General features: G+C 34.1%; 1 protein-coding gene across 3 annotated transcripts in view; it reads right to left on the bottom strand.

Annotated features, from left to right (window-relative positions):
• Positions 1–603: 603 nt before the first annotated feature.
• Positions 604–23,406, bottom strand: part of LOC119080450 — a 37,306-nt gene continuing 14,503 nt past the window's right edge. The window contains exons 1-5 of one of the 3 annotated variants that reach the window (XR_005088328.1): positions 7,035–7,134; positions 4,865–5,018; positions 4,288–4,409; positions 2,766–4,212; positions 604–2,727 (exon numbers count right to left, since the gene is read on the bottom strand). Coding sequence is in view for 2 of the 3 variants with exons in the window: in XM_037188814.1 (XP_037044709.1) it covers positions 3,178–4,212; positions 4,288–4,409; positions 4,865–5,018; positions 7,035–7,124 (1,401 nt within the window). In the remaining variant the exon portion in view is untranslated. Of the gene's footprint in view, positions 4,213–4,287; positions 4,410–4,864; positions 5,019–7,034; positions 7,135–23,406 lie in introns of those variants that run through there. The other 2 variants (XM_037188814.1, XM_037188815.1) reach the window with 2 other exon arrangements.

Genomic DNA, 23,406 nt, shown 5'->3' on the forward strand with positions numbered 1-23,406 from the left:
TTTCGGGCCACAACCTTTAATGGCTTTTGGTCATTTTACTGGAATTGTACCCAAATCATCATTTTATCTATAGACATGCAATGAATAAAAATAATTTGAAAATCGATTCAATGAACTTCAAAGCAATTTTACAAATTTTATTCTTAAATTTCCATAAAAATCTTCCGAAAAAAATTAATGGAATTTTTAAAAATTTAATTACTAAAATTGGCTTTGTATCAATGTTATAGTAATTTTCCTAACGAATGCTTAAATGCTTTTTTAGCGAATGAGAGCTACGCAGCACGAGCCGGAGGCGAGTTCTAGAATCGAATTCTCTAAAAAAATCTGTTTAATAAGTTAGAAACAAAGCTCCTCCTAAACGACGTTGGAAATACGCGACGAAGTGAAACACCAAGAAATTTTAATTGTTTAATTTTAATCCTTAAGTGTGAAGAATTGAGTCCAATGTTTCTGTGAAGATTGACTGAAGACCCTCCTTTTTGGTTGCAAACGATTTTTTAGCATATTGAAAAAGTCAAGTTTCCATTTCTGTTTTGATAATCGATTTTATTATTAAAATAAATAATATTTATACACATCGCAACATTATCATTTTTTAAAATTCTAAAAACAAAATCATTTCTCTGTAACAAAGATTCATTTCCGCAATTTATTTGACCAAAATTCTTTTTTAATTCAATAAAAAAAATTTGTAAATAAAACCTACGACAACCAAAATGAAAATCTATTGACAGAGAACGAATTTAAATTTAACTCATTTCCGTGAATCGATCATTTCTTGCAATTATTTAATTACTTCTCGACATTTATGAAACGTGATCACATATCAACCTTTATTTAAACATTTTTTTTTACAAAAAAGGATTCCCTTTAAACATTTCTATTTTGTGAAACTATTAACATCAAATTGTGCACCCTGATTCGTTTTGATTAATTTTAAAATTGGTATGAATATGAATTTGTAAAAGTTATGGCAAGTCTTATTAGATAAATGATTGCTTAAGCGAATGGTTTTTATTTCTTAGAAACAAATGGTTAATACTTTTATTGGCAAACAAATTTACATTTACATCAACGAAAATCAACTCAATGTGTCCTTCTAGCCTTGATATATATGACGTGTTAATAAATTAATTTCCATATACTCATTCATTCAAACAGTTTGTTCGTCTGTTCGGAGTAGTTTTTCTCTTCGCCTCCAATCTTTTTTCTGAGAATCCCAAGTTCAGACGTTAAATTTTAGTATCTTTTCCTATAAGCTCGAATTCTTTTAGGTTCCGCAGTAGGTACAGATAACAAACATATCACTAGTATTATTACGAGTCTAGTATTTCCTCTGATCTAAGCAATTTTAACAGACTGACGCGAAATCTATTACTTCATATATTTGAAAATACATTTTCCTGTAACAAGATTACATTAGCTATTGCTCATCGTACATCAGTAAGTTCGAAAAGGTTGCAGTGCAGAGCTTACTTCCTTATTTTATTGAGCTTAAGCAAGTCGAAAAATACTACAAATATTGCATGTTACCTTGCAGTCACACGTGGAATGAATTGAATTGTGTATGCAGGGAAAGATAAAACTTTTTTGCGGTTACAGTAAACTAATTGATTTCATTTAAAAGCTTTCTATGAATGAGATGAAGTGCAAAAGTTCCGATTAAATACTCTGTTCGTACAGACACTTGATAGAAGATCAAGAAGAGAGAAAAAAATAGTAAGAAGCTGATGTGGGATGTAATGTCTTGAAAATTGATTAGAGTTCTGTAGGACCAGTGATTTTGATTTTAACACGACTGTATCCCACACATCAAAATAAAAATCATTTGAAATGAATTGCAATTTTCGCTATCAATCAATTCAATTGACACCCATTTTGCCTAATAAAGTTATCACATCTGCTATGATCGAGTATCGAGACAAAAAATCAGTACATCAAAGATTATTGTCTTCTGTGTTTACATAATTGTTTTTTGACGAAGTTTATATGACTCCAACAACAAAATAAACGTATACGTAATATGAGTTCGCCTCAATGTTGTTACACCTCAATGTATCATAACAAACAAGATCCACATAAATAATTATTAGATGGAAGAGGGTCGTGGGCGTATTGAATAATTAAATTTTATTTTTAGCATACCGAACTTCCTATTATTTACGATGGAGTGTTAGATTGGGATCATTCATAATAGTTTGAAAAAAATTTTTCCTAATATTTTTACATTAAAGTAGTTCACATTCGGTATACCATATGGGCAAGGTCAATGTTTAATACAAAAATAAACAATTAAATATTTCAAAGTCAAAAATCAATTTATTGATTTTATGTAAAATGAAGCGTAACCGGAGTGTACAATGTACAACACCTCTGCGGCATTCCACAAATTTTTGTTTCGATTCAGCAAGTTGTCGTTCTTCACAGTGGATTTTTCCACACTGTAACTTTTTACGAGGTGGGAACGTTACTTAATGCAATTGTAGTGCAGTTCTTATCACTTTTGATGAATAATTTTACCGAACGATAATGACATTATTCAATCACCGCATTCCGGTACTTCAATTTAGGAAGGTTGATTTTCAAATCTATCTTCACCTATAAGTGTTCAGTATAGATATGGGTTGTCTAGAGCTCACTTGTATGCTCGTAACAAAAGCAATCTGTAAAGCAAAACCTAATGTGATCGCTCTGAAGTTAAGTGTTTCTTGTTACATGGAGGATCTGTTCTTCAATTTTGGAAACTTTGATCGACACTTGACATATATCAGAGTTATATAGGAAGGCCGAACGCTCGATATCCTCACCGAAGTGAAAATTATTTGAAATTCGGGTAAGACTTTTAAGTTCTAATTGGGTAGGCCTGTCGGTATAATTGCTTTAAAGTGATTTTGTGAAACTTTTTACCGGAGATTCTCAGACGTTGATTTGCAGATTGATCGTTCAATCATTTTGAACACAAAAAGAAAAACAAATTCCTTGGACATCAAGTTTTGTTGATTGACACCCACATTTGACAAACATCACACATTCACTCGTCCCACTCACTCATCACGTTTCATTCGTACCGTAAATTAGTCTCATTTTAGCAAATAACTTTACTTCCGTCCATCAATCGTCACAATTTAAATTCGAATCGTTCTTCTATTTTATCACGCAGAGAGATGCAACCGTCTAAAATGATTCGGGTCTTGGATCGTATGGCGTCGCATCGAATCCCACATATCGATTATTTTTCCGATGAACGAAACCCTTTTCCGGTGATGTTTTGTAGTAGACCACCCGTCGAATGCCGAATGGATCAATGTAACCGAAACTTCCGTCCCTGCGTTCCGGATCGGAGTTGTCTTCTTCATGATATTGTCGAGGCAGGAAATATTTAAATCCATTTCGAGTTTGTGATACACCATCGTAATAGATGCTGGGATCGTAACTGTTGCCAATCTGATTGTAGTATTGGTTCGGTTGTGATGGTAGATTTGGTCTGCGGAAAGTGTTTCGATTGAATAGCGGCTGCACATCCACGTTATTATTTCCGTCGGCAAAGCCACCATTTGAATATGAGGGGCTACTGTATGGTCGTGACGTCGTCGATTGAATGAAATGGGGTGAAAATGGTGACGCTAGTTCGTTATTTATTTGTTCGATGGGAGCTCCATAACTGGGTCGGGGAGATGACGACTGAATTGTTGATAAGAAATCTGGTCGTGGTGTGGTTGAAGGCGATACTGACGGACTGTACGCAGCGATCGGTGTGCCGTAATCTATGTGGGATGGGGCTGGTGTAGTAGATGGTGAATAGACGGCAATGGGTTGATGTAAGATTTCATCATCATTGAATGGTGTTTGAATCGTAGACGATGGCACATTGATACGATATGGTGATTGGGATGAGACTGTTGACGATGGCAAATAGTTCACATTCGGAGTCACATAAATAGGTCGTTCCGTTGTGGATGGGAAGTGGTTAGCTGGTAGATACGTTTCTAATGGGGCTGCATTCGGCTGAATGAAAACGGTTGGCGATTTGTAATGGTCATAGCCGAGAGGATTGTAATCAATTGAATTTGGTCGAGCAGTAGTTGGTGGAATGTATGTGGAGGGTGTTGTTGGTGATAGGTATGTGTTCTTTGGAAGTTGTGATGATTTTTTTGAGTCGACTAAAGTTCCAGCTGACGCTGGTGTTTTTTTGGCGGCCTTCATGGCATCCTGTTATCAGAGAAGAAAAAGAATCAGAAGCTAGAACTGTATCACATTTTGATTAACGGCTTTGGTAAAATTTACTTGAATTGGTGTGTTAACTCCAACAAATACTGTCTTTGATTTTAGTATTCGGTAGCCTTGATTGTCGGCAATATAATCTTTCTGTCTTAGGTAACCAAGAGCGTCGATCCAGGCCTCGGTACCTTCGCAAAAATAAAAATATTTTAATTCGTTCCAAAGTTTAAAATGAAAAATATAGCTTGGAAATTCTCTTGATTTTTAGCCTCGTATAGTACAGCGGGCGGCTGTTAATAATAAGCCTAACATAACTTTAGAGCCACGGCTCAAAGTGTGGAAATACTCTATGAGGACAGTAAGGTGCTTATTGATGTCTCGCCTAAATATAGGCTAGACATATAAACACAAATTCTTCGTATTTGAGTTATATCTTGGGTGTAAGTTCTTTTAGTCTTTGTCTTTTCAACAGACTGATACAAAATCTCCTACTTCATTAGTTATATCTTACGTTGTGCGGTATATATTAAACCTTTTAATAAGCAGTGATAGATTGTCTATTTTTGTCGTTGGTGTCCGTAACAGATGACATGGGCCTTGTTAAAAAAAATTTAAGCTTATCGTTGGCTAAACAGTACATTACCTATAACTGTTCCATCTTCTAAACGCTTTTCCTTCCGAAATTGACCACTGTCCGTTTGATATCGAAAAAATCGTTCTGGACCTTCATCAGTTTGTATATGATACTGTCCGCTACCTGGCGTACCCCAATTTGCCGTCGAACCATTGAAAGCGATCTGAAAACATAATTGATTTCATTGAGAAAAATAAGCCACAGTGTCAATAAACCTTTAACTGGTCGGATGGTCTTTGTTTTATGTTTACCAAATGAATTGGAAAAAGATGTCATTAATTGATCGGATGTGTGTTTGTGAGTGCGTTGTGAAATGATTTGAAATTTGAAATTGTTTGTTTTTTTTAGACTTATGTGGGAGAATGACGATTGCTAATATAAATCGGCGCTCGTTTGACAAACATTTTTATTGAATCAAAGCGAACGAAATGTACGAATTTTCGAGTTTTTGTTTTAGTAAAATTACGTAAGTGAAACGGTAATGGTTCCATTATAATGGGCTCGATTGAGCTTTTGTACACCCAAAAAACTATGCTACTGCTATGCTATTTCAAGGAGAGGTCAATAAAATTTTAATTTTTACATGACATTTTGTCCTCGTAAATTTCGGAATTTGTTCATTTCTTATTTGGACTGTTTACAACATCTGTATATGACCGAAAGAATGAGAATTTAATTCAGATCATTTAATAGAAATAAAAAAAAAACACGAAACGAAATAACTCTAACAATGCCGGGGAATGGTTTGGTCATTTATTTAATGAAAAAGATCAAATTATGAAACTCCCCGGACAATAAAAAAAACATTTTTTTAATTTACAAAATTCATTGTTCAAATTCGCATGTTACAATGTTAAATTTGAATAGAGCAGACTATGTATGTTCTCAAAGCAAAGTAAAAAAAATAATCAAAATTTTCAAAATAAAATTTATCTAGAGGTAGGTCAAGGAATGAGTAAAAAAATGTGAATGCTCATTTACTTTACAGCATGTGTCATAATATCTCATAATACGTCTCATTGTACTAAAGATTAATGGGTAAATTACCGAAAGTATTTACAGGCGCATTGCCATTATGGTCATTCAAATAAAAGATTGTTGGTTTTAAATCACAAATTTACCTTTCCGACACAATGAAAATATCGCTCTTGAATGAATGTGATCTAATCCAGTTCATTCTCTGTATTTGTGTGTTAGATGGATACAATAATCGTGGGTAATATATTTTGACTGTACAAACAAAAGGAATATATGCGTGAGTGGTTATAATTGGATCGCAGTGGCATAGGTCATCTATGCAAAATTATTACATTTAAAACAATATATTGCACAGTTGCTGCCAATTTAAAATGATTTTGCTTGCACACGAGGAAGTTGTTAATTCGAAATTAATTTATAGATCGAAAGATAGTGACCTTTGCAGTCACTCACCGGGACATGTATTGTAGTTAACAATTTTGACCATGGTTAGTAACAACTGGAAGCAATCAACAAACATTTAAAAAATTTAAAGGGGCTCCTTGCTGAGTGACACAAAAAGTAATGAAAATTTGGTCACTCTACTCTATCAATCAATATCCGACGACAGACAAATTTTAAAACCGTTTATTGACGACAAATATTTTTTTTCAATATTATTGTCGAATCTTTTACTTCTTTTGATCAAAGTTCTTTCAACAAATTGATGTAAAATCTTTTACTTCATTCTTTAAGCTAAAGTTTTTGATATTTTTGAAGACCTATCAGTAACCCATCATCACTGTTTTTGTCATAGGTATCGTTAACAGATGAAGTAGCTGTCTCTGGAGAATATTTCTCGAAGATTATCTTTCATTCTAATACAACACCTGTTTAAAGATCAATTATATTCTTAGGCAACGTCTTATCGGTGAAATTTCATTTAACAACTAAATTATCTCGCTGAAATATTTCAAAATGTCACAAAATTCCCCTTGTAAAAATTGCAATGAAAATATTATAATTGCATCTGGAAGGAGGACCACTCATAGACCACGTATTCAACTACACCGTTCAACCGGTTCCGTTTCTCTCTATCATAACTAACAATTCGCCGTTCTACGGATCAATAAAAATGATCAAAATGAGTGCTTTATGATGCTTGATCGTTATCATGAGTGCTTTATGGCGCTGGATCGTTATCGTGAACCAACTCAAATACTTTGACTAAATTCCAGCAATGCATTTCACACAAAACAAAAGCATACGTAACATTTGCAGTTACATAAACAACAACTAAACTTGAGCACATTGTTATTAATCAACCCACATAAGGCACGTCAAGCATACGTATATAATTATTAACGGTTCGATTCGAGTGAAAAAAGAGTTTAAAAACCATTTTATTGATAAAATTACATAAATTCATTTATTTAATGGTTTTTTTTCCGATGCAGTTCAATATACAAAATTGCTCATAAACAAGTATGTAGCTTGTTGTATGCATACAAAACGGAGTGTATCCGAAACTAAGTCGAATCAATAATCGATTTGACTCGTAAAATCAATACTAAAGGTCTACGTGGTGTAATGAAGGTGGTTTAAAGTATATCGACACGATAAAAAAAAGATTTTTGTGGAAATGAATTTGTTATGTTATCGTACGTTGCTGCTCTAATGACAACTTGATATGGTTAAATTAGAAACAAACAGTCAACACAACAAACAATATATTCTGATCTGTGAAATTGGTGTCCGAGCCAAATGTGATTACACTTTTCATTGAATTTATATTTTGCATTTTTGTTAATTCTTTTTTTGTTAAACCGAGTGACTTTCACGTTCACAAAAAAAAAGTTTTGACTGAAAGTTAGTTCCGAAATGTTCTAGTCGAGGTAAATATCAGGTGTTCAAGAATTTTCTAAAGTCGGATAGCAGAACTTTTTAGAACATTTTTATCGTTTTGTTGTTGTTAGTCTTGACTTCACTGGCTTTTTGTGCCCTTTTATCTTAGTACTTCTTACCATACAAAATCGTGGTTTGAAGGGGAGCCAACCGACAGACACAATCTATTAGCTTGTCCTTCACATAACCAACTGACGGGTTTCGTTTGTTTATTGTAACCTGTTACAGATGGCAAGCATATGACCAGTTATTATCGGGTCTATTACTTCCATCGATCAAAGTATTTTTAATTTGTAGATTTCAAATCTTGTACTTCAATTTTTTAACATGCATTTTTCTATATAAAGGGCCATATTACCCAGAGCTTGTTATTATTTTTGTCGCCGTTATTCATAACAGATGAATAGCCGTATCGCCGTATGTGACAGGGTAAGACCTCACCAGAATAATTTTACAATCAATAAGAACTTCAGTCTGGACCATTGTCTAACCGTAACTTCCGAACCATGCCTCGATGTATGCAAATACATTTTGAGGAAATAAAAGCTGTGATATCTCGCCCAAATATACACAAATTCATCGTAATTGAGTACGAATCATTCAGTGTGCTACAGCTACCAAACACACCATACCTACCAAAGCTTTGTACCCGGCCGTTTTATATATGCTGTGTTGCAGCAGTTAATAGGAAAGCCCACTTCTTACAACATCTGCTAAATTAGTTTTCGCCGAACAATTAAATTAACTGTGGCTTTTATGGACAAATCCATCTGCTCACACACCTTTGATCAAAAGAAGTAATAGATTCTGGCCGAGAAAGATTCGCCGCATCAAGACGGTCCAAATACTAAAAGTAATCAACTACTAAACAGGGGCTGCAGCGTATAAAAACGGAAATCTTTTCAATATGACTTTTATGTTAAGCGCACTTTTTGCTTGTTTGCTATCCTTTCCGGTTCAAGTCCTTAACATGAAATTTTCTCTGGCAAAATAGTGACAGTAAATTATTTTTAATTTCTCCTAGACAAAATCTGTAAACATTATCGATAAAGTTGCAAATCGAGTCAACATTCAAAATTATCTAAACAACAACAAAAGACCATCACACTCTCGATCTTTTACCGATTTGTTTGCAAACAAACCTGTCCGAATTAAAAACAAATCCAAGCAAACAAATCATCAAAATGCAATAAATTAAAACGGAAATTCATAATAAATTCAATGGAAAATGTAAATTAAATTGAAGAAAGTGTAATGGAAGCACACACAGGCCGGCACACACCATGAACATTTAACGTTATTGCATTTTTTCTATCGATATTGTTGTTTTCCTCTTGTCATGATAATCAAGTTTAAAGACATCTAATTACCTTGACTTTGATATTTTCTCTATGCAAGAGAAGAAACAACAGTTGCCAATGCAATCTTCTTTTTCCATACCAATGCATCGAGGAAAAAAATCATAAATATCCATCAATTTGCTACGAACGTCAACACTGGTTAGACGTGGTTTTGATGATGGTAGATTTAGCGAATTTTACAAGTGGCTCGGGAATTTTGTTGAACGATTGTGGTGAGTGATTTTTTTCATTTTTAACATTTTTCGCTAAAGTACCCATCAAACAGTCGCTGATGAAAAGTCGGCTGAAGGAGTCTCGATGGGCCTTAGCGACTGCTGACATTTTGATTTCAGTTGGTCATCGTTTGTCATAATTTTTCAACGGTTATCTGTCATTTCCCACTTCTCAGTTCGCCTAGCCCCACCCACGTTTTCCCTCACAACAAGCTCTTGCGAGTCTTTTGTAGTCGGTAAATGAAAACGCAACTAAATTCGCAATATTATCAACATTATATGGTGGCATAATCACTTACGTGTTTTATATGTTCAAAGAAAAAAAAGCTTATAGCGAGATGTGTTCGAACTTTATAACTGAATCAAAAGCGAAATTTTGTGTTTTATTTATTTTTGAACATACAGGTAGAGATGCCGATCATTTCGTAATTGGCAAGATCAGCTTTTATGGGCAAATGATTAGTTAAGTAAGAATGGCAAATATTTATATTGTCAGTCATTATGTATAAATAATACGGTGAAATGTAGTAGTTTTTCTTCGTAGTGAAATTGAGAGTGAAATACATCCCGCGAACAACAATTATAAACTAGATAAATGTGTGTTTCGGCTGCGATCAAAACAAAGTTAAATGCCAAACACATGAACTGTAAAAGACATCAGCAAAGTGACGAACAGAGGTATGGAAGTTGCAGATTTTCTTCTTTTTTAAATAAAATAAAAAAATGAAATATCTTACGCCATTAATGCCAAATTAGGTCTGTCCATACATCTTTTTAACGCCTTTTGCAGCATAATAACAAAATTCAATAAAAATTTGCAAATTTGCAATTAACTTCTCTAAATGGATGGAATGAATTTATATCGTACGGTCAGTAAATACCTACACTGTTGGAAAAGAAATTATATATTTTAGAGATCCCATTAAGTTCTTTATCGGTATCGTTGTATCACAATGTTTTGTAATAAGTTCGAAAACTTGTCAAGAAATTTTGCATTCCTACAACGAAGTCGCATTATGTCCACATTCACATTATAGCGATCCTAAACTTAGCATTATTGTTCGTAGCATAACAGTGTAGTGCTGGATCACTTCTAAGTGCTTGGTGGAACTGTTATATTGTAAAAGACTAACATTTTTATGTGGGAAGTATATTCATAATATTCTTAAGTTAAAAAAATATTTTTCCTTGAAATAATGTAATATGAGTGTACACAACACGATACGCATATAGAATGTGTTAAAGCAAGACAATGAAATTGAATTGGCCATAAATGGAAAATGTGATCACAAACAGGACTGAACCGATTACATATTTATTTAACACAAGAATAAAGAGAAGCAAAACAAACTAATGGCCGCAATGTTATGATTAACTTCTAGTTCGCGAAAACAAAAACATTAAAGAAAATCGATTATTTCGATGTCGATGACGAAATCGGCTAGCAATTTCAAAGACATGGCATTATTCCATCATCGAAAGTATTGTATTGGCTATCTTTTGTTTGGTTCTCGAGATAATCGGTTTGTTTGGAGCGCTCCGCAAAAATTTATCTTTTTTCGCTATTGAGCCAGTCATTGAAATGCACATGTATGTACATACGAAATTATGGTGTAGGCACATTAATGGATATATGAAGTATGAGATCGGACAGTTTGTTTATTCATTTGCAATAAATTGTGATAAATTTACGATATTTTTCGATAAAAAATAATACAACAAATCGGTGCGTTGGTTGAATGTAATTTTGCGCAATAATTTCGTGTGTATACTGGATCAATGAAACCAAGATCAAGTATTTTCCACAACTGAGAATGTGCTATATTTCCAACGACTAGCAAGAATTTAAAATTAGATGCAACCAATCTCTTTAATAATTGTGTTCAAAATCTAATCAAAACGGAACAAAATATCAGATTTGTGTACACCGTGTTTGGATCATGGACGAATAATGGGTTCCATCCATATCATGCTGTAACGTAATAAATATCTTTCTAGCTTTAACATTTTTAACACTTAAAAATTTCTGTTCCACCTCAGTGAATTTCTCAAAGTCTATTGTCTTATCGAAACGCATTACAAAATTGAATAAAATGTTAATTGTGCAAGTTTTTCCGTCCGACTCGCATATCCATAATTGAAGACAATACAAAACTGAAAAAAAGTCATTTTGCTACGCATGTATTACATTGCCGATTTTGACGAAACCCGAACCGTAGCCCGTCGCTTAGACAAGAAAGTACTTTCATAGCAAGTTTGCTGATATCGAAGGCAAACCAAAAAAAAGTCCGTAACCCTTGTGAAAAACAATATTGCTAGTTGGGTGCCATACCAACAGAGTTGCATATCGTGGTCCTTGTGATGATAATGGTTGGTTCAATCTAATTTTTTCTTAAAAATAAATCCCTAAGTCAATAAGATAGAGAAGGAAGTTTCAAGATTCAACGCACGGAAGAGATTGGCTGCAGCTACAAATTTTTTAATTTCTACCGACCACTTCATCGACATCTTCTACAAACGGAATTGTAATTTGTAATCATTTAATTATTTCATCGGGTACCTCTTTAATGTAAAATCACCTTGTGTACGATACAAAATTTGTTAGTTCATTTGTTTTGTCATAAACGTTTAATCTGACCATTTTAATTGTGACGTTGTTGTCGACAACACATGAAAGGCCGTTTCTATAGAGTTTTTCCTGTTTCATTTAGGGTATAACCTACTCAGAAATTCTAAACTGGTAGCTGATGGCATTGAAGATATTCAGAAAAATTGTAATTATCCGAATTAAAATATTAATTTTAATTTAACACGAACGCATTCTCGATTGAAATCTCTAAAAAAAATGTCAAACAACCAAAAACCACAATATGATGGTCTGGTCTCGTGAGATTTCCATTAAAGCATACAAACTTGCAAACGTAGACTTTCAGCTCAAAGCGATACATAAAGAAAAGTATATTTTGCCGAGCGCTATAGTTAAAAACGACCAGAAAAGATTTATATCGACAGGTAGGTACAAAACTGGACCTTTCCATTAATCTGAAATTGTCCACAGTTTCTCCTTTTTTATTTACCTTCTATAATATAAATTAGGGCTGAGTCGCTTGTTTTTCACAAAAAATAAACAAAGTTCGGTCTTCGAATAAATTCTGTCACCTGCTGAACTGTGGACATATGGATTATTTTCCAATTTCTTTTCGCATAATAAATTCTGTTTCCCAATCTATGTCAACTTCACGATGCGGTATTTGTCTTAATGTCAAAATAATTAAAGAACGATCAGATACTATTCATCTGTTATCGTTAACAACGACAAAAATAATGACAAGACCTGGGTAATATGGTCCTTTAAATAGTAAAATGCATGTTTAAAATATTGAAGTACAAGATTTGACCGGAAAATAATACTGGTCATATGCTTGCCGGTAACAGGTAAACGTCAAAACGATCAAAAGTATCGTGAGTATTCAGAATCTGCAGATGGTAATCGAAAATTATACAATGTAAGGAAAAACAAAAAATAATGACAAGATCTGAGTAATAATGGTCTTTTATATACGAAAATACATGGTAATAGACTATTACTAATAGTATATTACTTCCGAGGTTCCAAGTTGTGTATTTGATAAGTGGGGTGTTTACAGCCCGACCCGAAGGGGAGGGCTGTATTCCCCACTGGTCAAATACACAACTTGGAACCTCGTAAGTACAATGCTTTACGTGATTAGGCAATGTAAATGAAAATGAAACATGCCGTAACACGTAAAAAAATTAAAGACAAGATTTGAAATGAACCGATTAAAAATATTTTGATCAATGGAAGTAAGAGACAAGATAATAATACTGGTCATAAGCTTGCTGTATGTAACAGGCTAGGATTTCATCAGGTAACAGGTTAACAGCAGCGAAGATCGGATTTAGGATTTAGGAGATCGAGGTTAATCTTGCCAAATCGGAAAAAGAACAATCAGACCAAAAATTCTTCAATCAGCTAGTGGAACAATATTGTGGTATGAAATCTATCAAAAACGAAAATATTGGGCATGGGAATATGGGAATACAGTAAAATACCTAAAAGAGTGAGCTTCGAGTTAAATGATCAGTTTAAACATGTTTTTGATAGTCACTTCTGGGTAAGACAGAGGACTAATTTTCGGGATTTGAAATTCTTGAATTGAATTTTCAAGATTTTAATGTTCGAAAATAGTCCCTCTGCCCAGCATAGGCTAGGGACATTTTTTACAAAGGACTTTTATGCCACATTCCCTCATAACGTGAGTTTAAATGATTGCTGATCAAGAGTCGCTAACCAAAACTTTTCATCTGTGCGAATTTACTGTTATCGCTATTCGAATTCAATATACACAGAGGCATATAACATTGCACATTTTATATAGTAAAGACTGAAGTTCAAACTCGTTTAAAACTTCTCAATGAAAACAGCATAACGGCAAACGTCTCGATGCGGTTTCATTTTCATTTGCTCTGGCATATAATTGTACATTGCTTAGCACATGGACTGTAATAATATGAATGCTCTCGTGTACGTTTCTTCAGCAAAGAAGAAGAAAAAAAAATCACATTACTGACCAAAGGCATTGAGAGTGAAAGTATAAAATTCATTTTAAGATAAATAATTTGTTCTTATTAAGGCTATGCGCCGCATGCATTGAGAAAGAAATATACGCACGTAATATCTCCAACTGAAGTAACGTTAATATGCGCATATGATTTATAAAACTAATATTTAAATAATGTAGAGCATATGGTAGTTAAGGCATTAACTCCAATACAAGACGACGATATGTTGCAAATGATTTTTCTTTGTATGTTTTGCTGATGCTTTTAAAATGGTATAATTCATTCAATCGACTCTTTTTTTGCGTCCCATTCTTATTATTTTATAGGAATGGTGTGTATAATGCTTAAGGTGTTGCAAAATTCCTATTTGCTTTGTATAGCTGTTCGTTGCAATTAATGCTAATGAATAAACAATAAATTGTTATAATAATTACGGGTGTTCATTAATTTTATTATCTGATTTGAATTTAAGTTATTTGATTATCTTGGTCTTATAAATTATTTGCAAGATTTCTTAATGGCGGCACAATTACAAAGATATTCCAAAAATTTATAAGAAATGCAAAAAAACGTTATCTATCGTTTGAGAGAGCAACGACAGCAATGACAAAATAAGCAATATTGTCAATTATACATAGTTTGCTAAATGCAATGAAGTAAAAGATTTTGCATCGAACGGGAGGCGATATTTTAAACAAAAGTGTTTTTTTTTTACTCTAATATTAAATAAAACCACGGCAGAGTAAGGTTACTCTGCTGTGATAGAATCAAGCATTGAAAATCTCAGAAAAATACTTCAAATAATTTGATATAAACAGGCTCAGGCCCAGTCTCGCGATTTAATTCAGACAATAAAAAAATATTCTACTTCGAATGTTGTCCGATCAAAGAGCATCAAGTGATTGCTTCCTCAAGTTTATTCCATTTATTTAAAACTATTGAAGTAAAAGATTTAGTATCAAAAACAGAACCTTCTTATTGCACGTCAGCAGAACATCGATCATACAGTGTGACAAAATGTGATTACTGTACCTAGTAGTCACTCTTCTCTTTGTATATCTACATGATAGCCCCGAGACCAAGTTGTCCATCACAATCGGCATATTTCGCCCACACAATGAAAATATGCATTCAAGATCTTACATGACACTTTACCGTAAATGTAAACGAAAACATCGATATATGCATTTGGCATACAAAAGCAACAATAAAATGTTAAATAAAATTTAATTATTGCATAAGTGTAACACACATTGAAATTATATTTTTCTTTAAAAAAAAAGAGTTATTAACACAGTGAAGGTCAATACAATTTTGTGATTTAACAAAGTGATTATAATTGAAATGTGTATTCGGCTGAATGTACAATAAAAGAAAAAAAATTAAAATTAAAATCATTTCGGACATTTAATTATGACTTTTTGTTTAAGACGCCAAAATGTGTTTAGTGGGCGGTTGACCGTTGGTTAATAAATAGGCGAATGTACGAATTTGCTATGGCTTCAAATATTTAGTAGAGTGTAAGAAGTAAATATTTGAAATGCTTTTATTTAAACAATACCTCTATGCATATATGATTGGATGTAGGTCAATCTAAACTGAATTCTGAAGGAAATTTTTTTGTTGGATTTGGATTACCAAATTTGCGAATAAATAAAACACCTTTCCCATATATTTGAACTGTAAAAATTGGTGATGGTGATCAGTATAGTATAGAAAATACTAGATTTACACTTAGTCATTTGTTATTAACAATTGATATCAATAACACAAATAAGTGGTGACCTTTGGATAATGTTTTTTTTAACAAAATATATGTTTAAACAAATGAAGTAAAAGATTTTCTGTCACACACTTGGCGCTACTTTATGAATTATGCTAGGGAAATAATTAAAAGACTCTGAATCGTACTCATCAGTTTTCGGGCTACCAAAAATTTATTTTCCTGTCTAAAAACGTTCACAAACGTCTTAGATTCTTTTCGTTTATGGATGATTTTTAAATTTTAGTTTTCATTTGCCCAAACTTAGCCCTCACCTGTACTTCTTTTAAAGAATTTTGAGTTCGAATATGTAATCTGTTTGAGTTTAATGCAATTTGACTTGATCGATTAGCGTTAGTTATCTCTCATCTTTCTTATAATTTTTTTTGTCAAATCAATAACATTTTTTTACAAAATGAACGTATGTTGTACACGTTGATAATACGATTGAGTACTTAAAAGCGGAAATGATAGCCATCGATAGAAGTCATTAAAATGTTAAATAAGAAAGAAAACCCAACAACAAAAATAAAATAATTGAACTAGCAAAGTCAGAGATCTTCACATCAATAAATCATCTCATTACAGTAGGTGCCCGACAATTTGTGGTCATCGTCATACCACATCAATCAACAAAAAACACTTGTTGTTCGATGGATATCAATACACACAGTCACTTTCCCTTTTTAAACAATCAAACATTGCAATAAACACAAAAATTGAACGATGGGTATATGAATGAAGTGTACACACCTACATGAACAATCGACAAAAATTGCCATAAATTAATACACCTGTCCGCATATATTCCATCACAAATGAAGCCACAATTCGAAAACAAAAATTCATTTTTTTTCGGAAATATGCTAAATTGTCCACTAACCAGACTTATGTAATATTTGAAAATGTACCATGCGCGAAAGTCTTTCACCGAAATAAAAATAAAAAATTGGCACAAAAAACTGCTATCGCATTTTTAACACAATTTTTTTCTCCTTCGGTGTGGCATGGTTACATTATACACCCAGTCATTCACATACGTGATGAGATAAATCGATATGTGTTTGTCATCTTGCTTACATTCATTTTTTGGCTCGGTATGGTTAACACTTTTAATGGGCTTTTATCTTGTATTTACGTTACGCAAGGAATTTGTATTTTAAAAATTGAATTTAATTATGATCGAGTCAATGGCAAAATATTTTTTTCGGGGATATCTAATAATCACGACAGATACGACGAGAAAATAAAAAAATTAAAATGTAAATCTATGTGGTCCAGTTCGTGATACTTGTGTAAATGCCATTAATTTAAAAATTTAATCTCATAAGCAGACGCATATTAACGTTGAGATTAAAAACTTTGTTTCGTAATTTTTTTCAATTTAAATTGTAACAACATTTCACAATATGGATAAGTACAACGAATTTATGGTTCACTTTTGATAGGAAAGTAATTGTTTTAATGCTGTTCCCATTATACACTAACCAACAAAACATAACTTTTATTTTCTAAACACGAAAAGTGGAAGTGTTAAATTGAAAATGCATTATTTATATGGATCGGAAGCAAACTTTAGCACGTATTGTTAATGGTTATAATCTCATAAATATCATCTTTTATTTTGAATTAATTCTTAGAGCACGATGCCATCTAATCGGATCGTATATCTTACCAACAAAACATTTCTTAGACAATGATGAGAAAAAAAGAAATGGCTAAATAAATATCAGATTTGCGTGTTAGACCGAAAATAAAAAAAAAAATAAAAAATTTACATTTTTCGAGAAAGATGGCTTAACATTGTAACATTTTTTTTTCTCTCTGCTTTCGTTATGATATTCGTTGTTGCTGTTCAAAAAACACATTTCGTAACAAGAAATTTTTCGATGTTAGATAATCGAATTATTTATTGTGAGATGATCACGAGAAGACAGTTTGTGGTACAAACAGATTAATTTGTTGCTTATTATAAATTGAAAAAATAAAAGTGTTGAAGAAATTGCTGAAGAAATGGTACTTTTGCTGGCCAAGTATATTCAAGTTTGATAAGAAAATCAATTTTACTTACCCCACCCCCGAAAATGGGTCATTACTTCATTGACATGAGCATAGATTAAGCCTCGTCATTGGGAAATGACAAGACAGTTTCCCGAAAATGTATGGAAAATTTTATCACAAAAATTCACCGAAAAAATTCAAAGAAACTCACCTCTTATGCTTTCCATTGTATTCGGGCATAGTCTCTTTAGGTCGCCAAGGCTTATTTGAACACTAAACACTTTTTACTCGATGCAAGAACAAAAAGTTTTTTTTTGTTTTGTCGCGATAAAAACACAGAAAATATTTCGACACAACTGTGACACTACGCTATTATAAGTACTAGAATGAATGTTTGCTGTGTTCACTTCGGCGGTAAAATATTTTCATTCAAAAAAGTGTCCGACACTTCAACGATGTTACATTTATTAAAATTGTAACCTCTCCCACTTCTTTAGTAAGCTAACAAGACTTCGCTTAGAATTATTAGAGCTCAGCGGAGTTCGTTGAAAGAATGTCCGCTGAGCTCTCGTAAAGCTTTAAAAAAATAGTCGATGAGCATTATTAAATGTATACGCTACCCTTTGTCAACTGTTTCATGATTTTTATAATAAGATCAACGCACCAGTAACAGTCGCTCACCCAGTAACAGTCTATTCTATTTTCAATCGTATTTTAGTACAATTGACATCAACCAAATACAATTTTATTATGATCAAAGTAATCTGTTGTTTTCAAACTATCAATGCAACGCTGTTTGCAAGATTTTTGTCAATTTACAATATTAGACGAAAGCATTTTCTACTGCATACTCTGTGATCCCAAATAAATTAAGAAACCGTCACCTACTTCTTAGTAGTGTACAGGTAAGAAATGGTGTCTTTAATCGAGTGTTTTGATACACTTTTTAGGTGTAAACAATTTTTTTTTGTCACATAACAATGCACATTCAATCATCAATCATCAACTCAGCACAGTTTAACTCCATCACATTTATTACATCGATATTTCAGCCATTTCTGGTGTGACTGCAGCAAATTTAGTTAGCTCCAAAACCCGTCACAGCGAAAAGAATGCCTAAGTACACAGAAACTGACGTCCGAAAAGCATTGGATCAGATCAATCGAGGTTTACCGATTGCCGCAGCGGCTAAGAAATATGGGATACCTCGAACCACACTATCCGGAAAACATCACAATGTATACCCAATTGAGATTCAGAAAGGCCCTGCCACAATACTGACGAAAGAAGAGGAAAAGCACTTGGAAGATTGGATTTTTCATTTAGCTGATTCCGGCTTTGCGATAACACCCGGTCAACTTCTCGACAGTGTACAGCATTTGGTAAGGGAATTGAAACGAGAAACACCGTTTACCGATGGAAGACCCGGCCGTAAATGGTACGAATCGTATTTGCGCCGTCATCCCGAAGTCAACAAAAAGATGTCAAGAAATCTGTCGAATCCACGAACGCTTGTTACACAGGAAAATATTAAGAGCTGGTTCTCTGAAGTGCAGGATTATTTGACGAAAGAAAACTTATTGCATGTCATCAACGATCCGAGTCGAGTCTTCAATATGGACGAATCAGCGTTTTTTCTTTGTCCGAAAGGTGATCAAGTGCTTGTACGAAAGTCATCAAAAACCGTCTACAATTTCGTTAACAATGACGAAAAGGAATGTTTAACGGCTCTCGTCGGTGGTAATGCTGCAGGAAAGTTGATGCCATCAATGGTCGTTTATTCATATCAACGAATACCTGCAGTCATATCTGAGCTTTTTCCAAAAACATGGGCTATGGGCCGTTCGGAGAATGGCTGGATGACAAGTGAAACGTTTTATGAATTCATTGCCAACATTTTTCATCCGTGGTTACTGAAGGAAAACATTAAGCTTCCAGTTATACTATTTGTTGACGGCCACTCATCGCATGGAACAATGCATCTCACCGAATTCTGCAAGAAAAATCAAATAGTGTTAATCGCACTCTACCCGAACTCCACGCATTTCATGCAACCGATGGACGTTTCGTGTTTTCATCCGTTAAAAGTTGGCTGGAAGAAAGGAGTCCGAAAGTGGAGATTCGATAATGATGGAATCAAGTTAAAGCGAGAAAATTTTGCTCCACTTCTTGAAGAGGTAAAATTATTGATCGGACCGTTACAAGGTTAGCATCGAAAATTCCATTGATTCTAGGTAATTCGCGATGCTATCAAACCCGAAACCATCATCAACGGTTTTCGTAGATGTGGACTGCATCCATTCACGCACGAAGCAGTCAACTTTACCGACGCGAAGGTGAGAAGCTCGGGAAAAGAACCTAATGCGGTTGTACACGACGTTACACTGGAAAATGGTGACTTTGACCATATACGATTCTTTGTGTGGCTCGAGAGATCTATTCCGGTAGAGCTGTTAGATGACTTTAAATTATCGGAAGATGTGTGGAACGGAAATGTGGAACACAAGTCATTGTTTGAGTTGTGGCGTAAACATTTCATTTTGGCTCGTTCTTCTTGCGCCGATAAGTCAATGGATCAAACGGCAGATAAGGATACATATCATGAAGGTAATTCATCGGAAGGCGAGCAATTTATCTCAATCGATTTGCAAAGCATACCAACAGTTGATTTGGAAGGAATCGAATTCGTGCCGATCGATGACATCGAAATAATCGACAGTTCTCAACCGACGGAAAATGATGTCAATGTTGCGGTATTATCCAATTCGATGGATGACTTCGATGGTTTCCATATTAATGATGATCGTTCGAGTTCAGACACCGAAATAAGTGATTGCACCGACAACGAATCTACCTCTTGCGACGATGTCGAGGGCGGTGTCCAATCTGTTGATACGGAGATGAATGCGATCGTCGATACGAATACAGTTGTATCGCAGCGAATTGCAGAGAATGTTGAACTAACGTCTGCGGTTCCTCAAAGCAAATCACATATACCAACGAACATGCCCGCTGCATTTGCTAAGGTTCTGTTTTTCCCGAGCGATAAACATTTGTCGGAAAAGAAGAAGCGTTCGCATAAAAAGCGAAAGGTTCCAGCTGTTTACACGAGCGACCAATACGCTGAGTATCTAAGAGAAAAGGAGCTGCAAAAAGAGGAAAAAGAAAGACAGAAAATTCAGAGAAAGATGGAAAGAGAAAGTTTGAAGCAAAGAAAGGAAGATGAGAAAAAGGTACGTGAAGCGAAGAGAGCAGAAAGAAAGGAGGCTATGGCTGCCAAAAGAGCAGAATTGGCATCAAAAAAAGCTGAAGCGGCAAAAAGAAGAGCGGATGAGGCGGCGAAAAAAGCTGAAGAGGCTGCTATAAAGATTGGTTTGAAGAAATCCCAGAGATCGTCTGCTGCTGCTAAAAAGCGGAAGATTGACATTTCAAACAAGGTTGTTCCCCAGCCTCTGGGGGATTAAAAATTCCTAAGGATCCGATCAAAAATTTTGCCTGTGGGAGGTTAAAAGCTATTAAAGGATCCGATCAAAGATTTTGCGTTGACAACGACGACGTTGTGCAATAAATGAAACAGATTCGCCAAAAACTTGTGATTTATAAGAAAAATAAAATTTTGCATTTTCATTCCTAGATTTTAGTTTTATTTGAAATACACGCTGTCGAACCACCTTATCTAAGTTCGATATCTACATATGTAAATGAAATTGTCTGGAGATAATTTTTAGGGTTGCAAGACTGATTAGTGCAAAAAAGACGAAACTTTACCTTAAGCTTTGAACTTAACTTCAGAAACGGGCCTGACTGGTACTAGAGCGCCGAGTGACTGATAATGGTGTAGCATTTTTGATGCATGACCAAGAATGGAGCATTGAGACACATTTATTAATTTATTGATTCTTAATTAAGTATACATCAATATCAGATGCCAATCGATACTTGATCTTTGTTAACGAATTTTAGTCATAATTTATAACAAAAAATACGATCAACAAAATGGAATTTTTACATTTAGGTACATTCTAGACACTATTCTCGGTAAGTGACTGTTACTGGTGCGTTGATCTTATGTCCGACACTTTTTTGAATGAAAATATTTTACCGCCGAAGTGAACACAGTAGCACATAGCGGAGTGTCACAGTTGTGTCGAAATATTTTCTGTGTTTTTGTAGAGACAAAACAAAAAAAAACTTTTTGTTTTTGCATCGAGTAAAAAGTGTTTAATGTGTAGGCATCCTGTACGCTGTATTTACATTGTCTGCGATGAGAATGTAAATGAAATTTACATGTTAGGTTTTTCGATGATTTACATGCTATGCGCGATCATTTACATGCTCGGTCGAAAATTTTTTGATGATTTTGTTTATGTTTTCCCTTCTCACAAATCGCGATATAAATTGGAATTTACACAGGCAAAACTATTTTTTGGTACACGTGCCATCGATACAATTAAAAAAACACTAAAATCACAACTGAATTTGTAATTTGAAACAACAAAATCAAAAAATTTTCACTGAAACTGAGAATGACAACAATAAAGAAGTCAAATAAATATCGCCGAAATGGCAGGCACGACCGATGCCTACTAAATGAAAATGAAATTTTAGTGCAAAATGTTTAGAAGTGGAAAGCTTCCGAAATGCTTCTTTTATGCAAAATTGTTTCGTAGTTTTCATCTTAGACAATGTAAATACAACGCACAGGATGCCTACACATTAAAGAACAGTACAGAAGAGCCTATGTGAATGAGTAATACATGTGTGCGAAATTAGGCGGTTCGCCTTCGGCTCACACGCCTCAAACATCGCACACATGTATTACTCATTTACATAGGCTCTGCTGTAATCTACTATTAGTGTTCAAATATGCCTAGGCGACCTAAAGAGGCTATACCCAAATACAATGGAAAGCATAAGAGGTGAGTTTCTTTGAATTTTTTCGGTGAATTTTTGTGATAAAATTTTCCATACATTTTCGGGAAACTGTCCTGTCATTTTCCAATGTATGTGTTTACTACGTAGGTGGAAGCACGGATTTTCAGGTAGCATAATGTAACGATGCACGTGTACCAACTTGTAAAAATTAAAAATTAAAACCCACCGCTCACCGGCGACGACTTGCTTAACAAACAGATAATGAGTGAACGAATTCCTTACTCTATTGAGACTTACGTAATTGTTTGTAACTTTGTATTTTATCAAACATGAGGGTTGCAGCATGCAGCCTTGTGTGATTGCAGCCCATGCAATCGAGTATAGTGATAAAAGCTCTTTAGGCTCTCTGGCTCCGTAAGTAACTTATTATAGGTAACATAATCCTCTGTCAACCAAAAAAAATCTTTAAAAATCCTTGAAAATTTTAAAAACAAGAAATCCTCCAAATCGAAGAAAATCTTCAGAAAACTGGAAAAAACTTATTGAAAATCAAAGAAAATCCGAGTGGAAATCTTGAAAGCTTAAAAATAAAATCCTTTAAAATCCTCAGTAACCTAAAACCGCTACGGCTACTTATAATAGTTATTTATGCAACAAGTGGAAAAATGGGGTCTTTTTTGTTACTAAATGCAATGCAAGCGTTGGTAGGGACAGCTGCCAAATAGAGTAAAATTATTTTTTATTACATTTTTTACGGTGCCACAATTTGTATGACAGTACAAGTATTTTGAAATGTAAAACATGTCTCTCGCAAACAGTCTGCACTCGTGACCGTAAAAAATTTGTTGATAAAAGTAGAAATCGAGTGTTAAACCCACCCAAAAACATGCATGT

Source organism: Bradysia coprophila, unplaced genomic scaffold (assembly GCF_014529535.1).
Source record: "Bradysia coprophila strain Holo2 unplaced genomic scaffold, BU_Bcop_v1 contig_350, whole genome shotgun sequence".
Classification (NCBI taxonomy): domain Eukaryota; kingdom Metazoa; phylum Arthropoda; class Insecta; order Diptera; family Sciaridae; genus Bradysia; species Bradysia coprophila.